At 38.2% G+C, this 11,214-nt stretch overlaps 1 protein-coding gene and 1 pseudogene across 1 annotated transcript; both read right to left on the bottom strand.

Annotated features, from left to right (window-relative positions):
* Window positions 1-5,020: 5,020 nt before the first annotated feature.
* Window positions 5,021-6,808, bottom strand: LOC132631350 (uncharacterized; annotated as a pseudogene).
* A 1,917-nt stretch (window positions 6,809-8,725) lies between these two features.
* LOC132634176 (uncharacterized) lies at window positions 8,726-10,038 on the bottom strand. The gene has a single exon (XM_060350470.1). The coding sequence runs from the start codon at window positions 9,553-9,555 to the stop codon at window positions 8,905-8,907; it is 651 nt and encodes a 216-aa protein (XP_060206453.1). The 5' UTR covers window positions 9,556-10,038; the 3' UTR covers window positions 8,726-8,904.
* Between the last annotated feature and the right edge of the window lie 1,176 nt (window positions 10,039-11,214).

Genomic DNA, 11,214 nt, shown 5'->3' on the forward strand with positions numbered 1-11,214 from the left:
CATTTTAAGAGCAATATTTTAGAACTTTGAACTAAACTACTCAGATCTTCATATTATTAAATAAAGTTTTTACAATAACATCCTAGGTAATGTCTTTAAAACACTTGGCTAATATCTTATTGACTTGAATCGAACCTCACTAATATAAATACTAATGTTACTATATGAAGTAAAAGTTAACAAGTATGAAAAATAAAAAAAGGCAACACTATATATATATATATATACACACACACATACACATACACAGTTTTTTTTCATTTTTTTTAATGTAATTTTGCCTATTTAAAAATATTAATTGTAATTATATTATTTTATGAAATACTAAAAATTAAATACTCATGGAGCTTAAACCTCACCGAGGCAAATGTAAAACACCCCGCCTTATGCCCTTGCCTTTTAAAACACTGGTTGAGAGACCTATTGCGCACTTTGACTGCTACCACATGCTTGAGGTCTACCTCATTCAGAGAGGAGTGGTGTGTTATTTGAGCTTCATCCGGATGGTACCATGTACCAGCCGAACATCTTATACTGTCACTACGGGGAGGAGTACACCCCACGTGATCTGAGGTGGAGACTTCGTTATAAGAGTTGGGGCCACTTTATTAGAGATGTTAGTACTATTTACTTCTGCGACTGAGGAGGCGTAGAGGGGTAGTCCATAAGCGACGTAGGAGAGTTCGGAGGTCGTAGGCAATAGTTTAGGTTTAGTTATTACTGTAAAGAGGAAGAGGAGTCCTCCTCTCATATGGGATTGCACTTCATGCATCGTATGCATTAGTTTGATTTGCATCATAACGTCAATGTAAAGACGAGGAGTCCTCTTCTCATATAAGACATGCATTTTGCATCAATACATGCCTGCTTAGTTGCATATAATAGGTAGATTGCATACAAATCGTATAAGAGTTGACTTATCCAACTCTCATTTCATTAGGGAGTAAGGTTTATGTCCCCCTCCCTCATTGTACATATTTATATTGTTTTTAATAAAACTCCCACCCAGACATCCGAGTTTGGAAGCAGGGTGGTTCCCTATCTAAGAAAGAAACCACGTGACAAGTCGTATACACTTCACCATATCTATAATACTTGTCAAGAATATAAAATAGCCCGTGCATGTTGGACGGGATAATATCCGTGGAGTTTGCAAACTACAGTCCATTGAAAAATCATGTTAAAGGAGTTACGTATCCTATCTTCATAAAACCAGTATAAAGAGCTTTATCCGGAAGATGATTTTTTTTACTGATTTGCAATTCATAAGTGACTACAGCTCATTAAATCAACTATACCGCGAATCTGTGTGCACTGCCAAACATTGCTCGTCCTCAATGACTGGTTCAGTAATACTAAACTAGTCTGAGTGAAAATGTTGTGCCTATTAATGTATCTAAGTTTTTCACCAATTTTACTAAGAATCAAATTTGCACTGCTCCAAAGGTTGTAAAAGAGACTGGAACTCACAAAAAACATTTGCTGTCTTAAATGTTTGATCATAAATCATACCACATGAACTGGAAAAATCCCAAGTAGTCATCAGTCAAAGGAATTCCCACCTGCATATCAAAAAATTATCCAATCTTCGAGGAAGATGGTCGTACAACTTCAAGCAAATGAAATTTGATCACATTTTAACTGATATAGACAACAAAAAATAATCAAAACACTGTAATCAAACTAGCTCAAGCTAAAAGATGAGAAATAGTATAACAAGAATGTGAATAAAGGGTACCTGGGGATGAGTTATTGTTCCCAAAATAATCTGTATAGGTTTAAATAACGTTTCAACACAATCTATAAAACACTTAGTAAAACAGATTACATAATATAAAATACTTAACAGTAAAATACTTAAAACCAGTAAACTACAGAAACAGGAAAATGAACAGAAACAATGTTGGAAAAAGAAAAAATATTTTCAGAATATAATCGAGCCCACTTAGTTCAAAGTGTGTCCTGAAGGAAATTATTCCCCTCACAGTACTCGAGGTTGATGGAATATCCCCTCCCAGGATAGAACGATTATTTTACCAGAATAGTAGTACTCCAAATTCCGGTATCGCCGAACCACTCAATGGTAGTGTATCACATACAATAAAACAAGAGAGTTTTGGAGAAAAAGGTTTTATTTTGTTTTTTAGCGCAGAAAAATTCGTACTGAATTCTGGAACAAAACAGGAATTTATAGCAGTTGGAGGTACTAATTCTGAATGTTTACAACCATTCAGATCAGTCACCGGGTATTTTTTTAGGGAAATTTGAAAATATCCGGGAAGAGGAAAAACGGACCGGGTCGGTCACAAGTCGCGGGTCAGGGTCGATCCGCATTGGATTAATTAATTAATTAATTAAATAATTAAAGAAAAGTTTGTCCAAAAAGATAATCAATCAATCGATCAAATCCAAATCCAAATCCAAGTTTGTCCAAAAAGATAATCAATCAATCAATCTTTTCCAAATCCGAATCCGAATCCGAAGTCGAGCCGAGCGAGCGACGACGACGGCGCGAGGGGTCCTTTGAACTTTCCGTGGTGAACTTATATCGGATATACTCGATCAATCGGTAGATTTGATATCTTTGAACCGTCGAACTTTGTTGTATACCTAGACAACATAAGTCACACAATCAACCCTCAACCGTTTATGGTTCTCACGGTTGTGTTCGTTTCAGCCATGAACACCGCATGATTTCATGAGTGCATAGAGAATGGGCCTTCACTGTCATTCCCCTTTAAAGCGGCTTACACTTAACACTCACATAGGTGATTTCTAAACATGTGGTCCTATAGCCACATTATCTGGTCATACACTGCCAGATTTAGATAATCATTAAAAATCTTAATGTTGTATTAACTCATTACCAAGCCATCAAGTTTTATCCTTATTTCTGAACATTGTCTTCATCCGAGAATGGGTTGAGATATTTGACAATGTTGAACCGTCAGTCACAACTTTGTTTGATCTCCTTGAACCTAGCTCTTGGGATCTCCAGTCTGCTAGGTGGAGTTACCGCTATGATGACTTGTCCTCGGCCTTAACTCCATTCCCATTGATGATCTACTAACTCCCTCTCTAGATAAGCCTTTTGTAAGCGGATCCGTTACGTTATCTCTTGACTTTACATAGTCAATCGTGATAACGCCACTAGAGAGGAGTTATCTAACGGTATTGTGTCTCCGTCGTATGTGACGAGATTTTCCATTATGTATTACGCTCTCTGCCCTACCTATTGCTGCTTGACTATCACAATGAATACATATTGGAGCCAAAGGTTTGGGCCAGAATGGAATATCTTCTAAGAAGTTCTGGAGCCATTCAGCTTCTTCACTGGCCTTGTCTAAAGCTATGAATTCAGATTCCATAGTGGAACGGGCGATGCAAGTCTGTTTGGATGATTTCCAAGACACTGCTCCACTCCCAATTGCAAAAACATATCCACTCGTGGATTTAACTTCAGACGATCCAGTGATCCAATTAGCATCACTATATCCCTCAATCACTTCGAGATATTTATTATAATGCAAAGCAGATTCTTGAGTATGTTTCAGATACCCCAAAACTCGTTTCATTGTCATCCAATGTGTGTGATTGGGATTACTTGTAAACCGACTCAGTTTGATAATAGCACATGTTATATCTGGTCGTGTACAATTCATGATATACATTAGACTTCCCAACACTCTCGCATAGTCCCCTTGTGATTTACTTTCACCTTCATTCTTTTGAAGTGCGTAACTCACATCAATTGGAGTTCTGGCAATCTTGAAATCCAAGTACTTGAACTTGTCGAGTACTTTATCTATGTAGTGAGACTGTGATAATGCTATACCTTGTGGAGTTCTATGAATTCTGATTCCTAGGATTACATCAGCAACTCCTAAGTTTTTCATGTCAAATTTGCTAGCCAGCATGCGCTTTGTAGCATTTATATCTGCCATATCTTTGCTCATTATCAGCATGTCATCAACATACAAACAAACAATGACTTCGTGGCCTGGAGTGTTTTTAATGTAAACACATTTAACAAACTCATTGATTTTAAAGCCATTTGCCAACATGGTTTGGTCAAATTTAGCATGTCATTGTTTGGGTGCTTTTTTAAGTCCATAAAGCGACTTTACAAGTTTGCACACTTTATTTTCTTTACCAGGAACCACAAAACCCTCGAGTTGTTTCATGTAAATTTCTTCCTCTAAATCACCATTTAAGAAAGCTGTTTTAACGTCCATTTGGTGAATTTCAAGACCATACACGACTGCCAGAGCCACTAACACCCGAATGGACGTTATTCTTGTTACAGGTGAGTATGTGTCAAAATAATCAAGACCTTCTTTTTGTCTATAACCTTTGACCACAAGCCTTGCCTTATATTTGTCAATAGTGCCATCAGCTTTCATTTTTCCTTTTAAAAGTCCATTTAGAACCTAAAGGCTTGTTTCCAGGAGGAAGATCAACCACTTCCCAAGTGTGGTTATCTAAGATTGATTGAATCTCACTATTGACTGCCTCTTTCAAAAATGTTGAATCAGAAGATGACATCGCTGCTTTAAATGTTTGAGGCTCATTTTCAAGCAAGAATGTTACAAAATCTGGTCCAAAGGAAGTAGATGTTCTTTGACGTTTGCTACGCCTTGGATCCTCTTCACTTGGTGTACTTTCCTTTAGTTCTTCCCACGGTCGTTTGGATCTTTCACTTGACGACTCACATTCAGTTTTATACGGATAAATATTTTTTAAAAATTCAGCATTATCTGATTCAATTACCGTATTAACATGAATTTCGGGGTTGTACGATTTGTGAACCAAAAACCGACAAGCTTTGCTGTTTGTAGCATAGCCAATAAAAACACAATCCACAGTTTTTTGTCCGATTTTTACCCTTTTGGGCAAAGGAACTTGGACCTTTGCTAAACACCCCCACACTTTGAAATATTTCAAGTTGGGTTTTCTTCCTTTCCATAGTTCATATGGAATATATTGTGTTTTGCTGTGGGGCACCCTGTTAAGTATTCGATTAGCTGTAAGGATAGCTTCCCCCCACAAGCTCTGTGGTAAACCGGAACTTATTAATAAAGCATTCATCATCTCCTTTAATGTTCGGTTTTTCCTTTCCGCGATTCCATTTGATTGTGGTGTGTAGGGGGTAGTAGTTTGATGAATAATCCCATATTCTAAACATATCTCTCCAAAAGGAGATTCGTATTCCCCACCCCTATCACTTCTAATCATTTTAATATTTTTATTCAATTGATTTTCGACTTCATTCTTATATTGCTTAAATGCTTCTATTGCTTCATCCTTACTATTTAACAAATAAACATAACAATATCGAGTGCAATCGTCAATTAAAAGTTATGAAATACTTTTTCCCACCGCGAGATGGTATTGACTTCATATCACAAATGTCAATGTGGATTAAGTCTAAAGGATTTGAATTCTTTTGAACAGACTTATACGAATGCTTAACAAACTTTGATTCAACACATATTTGACATTTAGATATATTACACTCAAATTTAGGCAATATTTCAAGATTAATCATTTTCCACAAGGTTTTGTAATTGACATGTCCTAAATGAACATGCCATAAATTATTTGACTCCAATAAGTAAGAAGAAGCAAATTTTCCATTAATATTGTCAACAACCATTACATTAAGTTTGAAAAGGCCCTCGGTGAGGTAGCCCTTTCCTACAAACATGACATTCTTACTAAGTACAAATTTATCACTAACCAGCACGCACTTAAACCCATTTTTCACGAGTAGTGCGGCTGAAACTAGGTTCTTCCTAATTGTTGGAACGTGCATGACGTTGTTGAGAGTCAGCACCTTTCCGGATGTCATCTTCAACCGAACCTTTCCATATCCTTCAACTTTGGCTGTTGCAGTATTTCCCATATTTAGCTCCTCTTCGGGTCCAGCGGGAGTGTAGGTTGCAAATGCTTCCTTAACGGCACACACATGTCGAGTGGCGCCAGAATCAAGCCACCACTCCTTTAGGTTACCAACCAGGTTGCACTCAGACAGCATTGCACACAGGTCATCAACATCTTCCATCATGTTTGCCAGACCCTTGTTTTTCTCTTTGTCCCTCTTGGGGGCACGACAGTCGAGAGCTTTATGGCCTGCTTTACCACAATTATAACAGTTTCCCTTGAACTTTTTCTTGTTAGGAACCTTCTCCTTTCTAGAAGGCCTCTTCCTTTTCTTGTTCTTTTTCGGAGCAGCATCTTCAACAACATTTGCCCCTTCAATCGGTGAACTCTTACGGTACCTCTTCTTAGCGGTTTTGTTATCTTCCTCGATCTTGAGACGAATCACAAGATCCACCAACTTCATTTCCTTTCTCTTGTGCTTAAGATAATTCTTGAAATCTTTCCATAAGGGCGGCAACTTCTCAATCATTGCAGCCACTTGGAACGCTTCATTCACTACCATACCTTCAGCAATAAGGTCATGGAAGATAAGTTGAAGCTCTTGAACTTGGGTTCCAACGTTGTTTCCATCCACCATTTTGTAGTCTAGGAATTTGGCAACCACAAACTTCTTCAAGCAAGCATCTTCGGTTTTGTACTTCTTTTCAAGTGCACTCCATAGTTCTTTGGAGGTCTCTGCTGCACTGTAGACGTTGTACAAGTCATCTTCTAAGGCATTCAAAATGTAGCCTTTGCACAAGAAATCAGCCTATTTCCAAGCCTCAGTAACCATGAACTTTTGGTTGTCAGGCATGTCGGCGGCAGACACGGGAGGGTCCTCACTGGTGAACTTTTGCATACCAAGGGTGGTAAGCCAAAAGAACATTCTTTGCTACCATCCTTTAAAGTTGGCACAGGTGAACGTCGCAGGTTTCTCAGCCGGTGGCACAGCGGTACGAGTTGTAGGAGTAACCGCTGGTGCAATGTTCGCAGAGGGAGTTCCAGTCTCAATTACCATTATTTCTTTGTCACTGTCAAATCGACAAATTGTTTTAGTTAATAAAACCAAAATAGCAATTAAATCACAAACTTAAACGATGAAGATTTTATTTCTTCAAATCACAGTATAATTATGAACTTTGGTATTCCAACGAAGTTTTTATATCTTCAAGTCAGAATACTAATATTCATATGGAGTAGAAAACTACACGAGTTTTAATCTCCTTAAAAAGAATACAGATTATAATAGTATATGTAATTTCCTTAAGATTGTTCCCAAAATAATCTGTATAGGTTTAAATAATGTTTCAACACAATCTGTAAAACACTTAGTAAAACAGATTACACAGTATAAAATACTTAACAGTAAAATACTTAAAACCAGTAAACTACAGAAACAGTGTTGGAAACAGAAAAAATATTTTCAGAATATAATCGAGCCCACTTAGTTCAAAGTGTTTCCTTAAGGAAATTATTCCCCTCACAGTACTCGAGGTTGATGGAATATCCCCTCCCAGGATAGAACGATTATTTTACCAGAATAGTAGTACTCCAAATTCCGGTAGCGTCGAACCACTCAACGGCAGTGTATCACACAGAATAAAACAAGAGAGTTTTGGAGAGAAAGGTTTTATTTTGTTTTTTAGCACAGAAAAATTCGTACTGAGATCTGGAACAAAACAGAAATTTATAGCAGTTGGAGGTACTGATTCTGAATGTTTGCAACCATTCAGATCAGTCACCAGGTTTTTTTGGAGGGAAATTTGAAAATATCCGGGAAGAAAGTTTGTCCAAAAGGTTTTTTTAATCAGTCAATCGATCTTTTCCAAATCCAAATCCAAGCCCAAGCCGGAGCCGAGCCGAGCCGAGCGAGCGAGCGACGACGCGAGGGGTCCTTGCCCCCTCAACCCTTTTAGCGACTAGAGAAGGTGTAATGTAATATATGCACCTCTCTTTTTCCTATGTGGGACAAATGTTTTAACCAAAGCAAAAGAGACCTTTTACATTCCCTTCACTTTTCATCCCATCATTTCCCATTCACCAATATCAAAACCCAACAGTTATTGACCTCATTGAAGCCAAAGAATAGGAGGCTTTGTTTATGTCTCATCAACAACCTCAGCGAACCAGTAAAACAGACTTTTCACAGATTCCTCATTGACAGTGATAGTCTACTAAACCATAAAGTTTTAAAAGTCATTACGAAACAGGAAAACCAACACAGTATTTCCTTCATCAAACATTATGTTTCCAATCCATTCAGACGAAAGTGATGCTTTATATTAAATTGTCTAAATACATAATATACCCCCAATTTGCACATAAATCCTCCATTCCGTAACACAAACTTGCCTTATGGTTTGAGATATTACACTCATCTCCATTGTCAGAAAAAGCCAAAGGTATGAATATGGAGTATTGTACTAAAAGAATGAAGCCGGAGTACTGTACTAAAAGAATAAAATAAGAAAAGTGGAAACAAAGGCACTAAAAAGTATGAACAGAGAAAGATGTTTGTACAAAAAAGACTATTCCCTTCATCTCCATCCATCCAATTTTATAAGTGTATTTTCCGAGCCCGTAACTTCTTTTCGTAGGAATCCCAAAAGAAGCAAAGGCTCATCTTTTTTTCTTTTTTTTTTTCTTTTTTTTTTATTCTTCTAGTCTAATTTTTCTTTTAGAATATTCAAGATAGAGTACAATCAAAAATCAAATCAAGGATTTAGCAGAATTAAAAAGAAAGAAGTTCATACAAAAGTATCTATATTTGAAGTAAATAGAACACTCAGAAATTGTCATTAATGAAACACAAATTAATAGGTAATAGCCAACACCACTAATTGATAATCTAAAGAAGTCGTGGCCATCGATGCCACTCATAAGCAAATAATTTGTAGTGTCGTGTTCTGCGCCAAGGTTCTCCAATATCATACACAAGTTGAGCAATATCCATTTCCAAGTCGTAAGAAATAACCTTGCCTCTTATATCCAAATAAAAGATGTGGGGAACAACAGGATGAATAACCATGTTCTGCACCTCAACACGAAGAGAGCCTGTACGCCCAAGCGCCTTGACACGAAGAGTGTCGCCTCCAAGTCCAAAGGCCTCCGGACACTGCATACTGTAGCTGCAACATTTGCATCATACTTCCTAATCCATACTGCATCTCGATTACGAATATGGATCTCGAGACGCCACACAGTGATGGCATCCCCACAATTCAATGTAAAATAGAGAGCCCCACCAGATAATCCAAGAAAACAATTGAGACCCTCCACCATCTCTTCAGGAAAATCCAAAGCCCAGAAACACTTATAGATACTATCATAAACGGTGATCTGTCTTCCAAACTGATCGAGCCAACAGAATGCTCCTTCGATGACACCAGCTGCTGCTGCTGATGATGATGATGATGAATCCCAATCAAAAGGGTACAAACTGAGAGGTACATCAAGAATTAGATCATGGGCATCCCACACATTAGTCTCAGAAGAGAAAATTTCAATCGTTACAGTGTACTGTAACTCATCCCAACGGCGAGGTATTGCATAGTGAACCATAGTAAAGGATATGACATCATTATCAGGGTCATCTACTTTACAAGTAAATCCAATAGCTTGGTCGTTCTCCATGCAGATTTGAGTTTTAGGGAGAGCCAAATGTTGCCTCGTCGCAGGATTGTAAATATAATAAACTCTCTGCTTATGTCTATGTTTTCTGCAGAGAAGAAAACCATTGGATGATGCAACAATATACACTTTCTGTTGGGAATAAACCCCCCACAGAAATAATATTCACGGTATTTACAGCGGAATAATAATGTAGCGCCGTGATATGGTTAATCAACAAGAATAAAAAAGAGCGATAATGACACCAAGATTTTTATATGGAAACCCAAAAGGGAAAAACCACAGGCCGAGAGGAGCAACTGATATCACTATAGTAAGGATTTTACACTTTGTAGGTGTGAGTGAAATACTCCAAAGACCACTACACACTCAAAAGAAATTACCCTCTTTTAAGATTTTCCACCTCAGTACAATATCGCTCACACTCTCTATTTTTCCTCACAGACTATTTTTCTATCTGTGAATGCCTCACTCTTCTTTGCCTAACTCTTCTTTCTCTCGTTGTTTGGTGTGTCTTCCAAATGGAAGAAATGCTCTCCATTTATAAGAGACCAAACTTGGCCTCCAAGCACAAAAACAAGAAAAAAGAAAAGGACCCAAAATTTGTAATGCACAAATTTTCCTTTGGCTCCAAGAATTTTTCTTTGGCTCCAAGTATTTTCCTTTGGCTCCAAGTTCAATTTGTAGCCAATTAAATTGGCACATGCCAATTACCACCAAATGGGATGGCTTCATCAATCTCCCCCTCCAGTCCCATTCACCTGAATGAGGCAACGCCGGGCTTCTAGTTTGAGTGCATGCCGACAAGTTCCTTGCATAGCTCGAACTTGTCTTTTGGTACCACCTTGGTCAGCATATCCGAAGGATTCTCACCTGTAGGGATTTTCTTGACCTGCATAGATCCATCCTCTATCTTTTCTCGAATCCTGTGATATCTCACGTCAATATGCTTCGTCCTTGCATGGTACATGGAGTTCTTGCTCAAATTTATTGCACTTGACTGTCACAATAGACGACATACTCCTCCTGATGCGATCCAAGCTCTTGAAGGAACCGTTTCAGCCATATCATCTCCTTGCCAGCTTCTGTAGCGGCAATGTACTCTGCTTCAGTTGTAGAGAGTGCGACACACTTCTGCAACTTTGACTACCATGATGTAGCTCCCCCTAAAAATGTGAACAGGTATCCAGTAGTAGATTTACGATTATCAAGATCACCTGTCATATCAGCATCTGTGTAACCCTTCAAGATTGGATCAGATCCTCCGAAACACAAACAGTCTCCAGTAGTACCTCTCAAGTACCTAAGTATCCACTGGACTGCTTTCCAGTGTTCTTTTCCAGGATTTTCAAGAAATCTGCTAACAACACCAACTGCATGAGCAATATCAGGTCTAGTGCATAACATAGCATACATCAAACTTCTGACTGCTGATGAATAAGGAACTTTGGCCATGCCCTCTTTCTCCTTCTTTGTTGTAGGGCACATCCGCTTGCTCAACTTCAGATGACCAGGAAGAGGCGTGCTAACGGGTTTAGCACTCTTCATGTTGAAGCGTTCTAGTACACGTTCAATGTAATTCTGTTGAGATAGCCACAACTTTATGCTTGTTCACTCTCGAACAATCTTCATCCCCAGAATTTGTTGTGCTGGGCCTAAGTC

The sequence above is a fragment of the Lycium barbarum genome, chromosome 3 (assembly GCF_019175385.1).
Source record: "Lycium barbarum isolate Lr01 chromosome 3, ASM1917538v2, whole genome shotgun sequence".
Lineage (NCBI taxonomy): Eukaryota > Viridiplantae > Streptophyta > Magnoliopsida > Solanales > Solanaceae > Lycium > Lycium barbarum.

Bases quoted from the DNA above. Each gene is read 5' to 3' on its own strand.
- LOC132634176 (XM_060350470.1), bottom strand. From the start codon at position 9,555: ATGGAGAACGACCAAGCTATTGGATTTACTTGTAAAGTAGATGACCCT.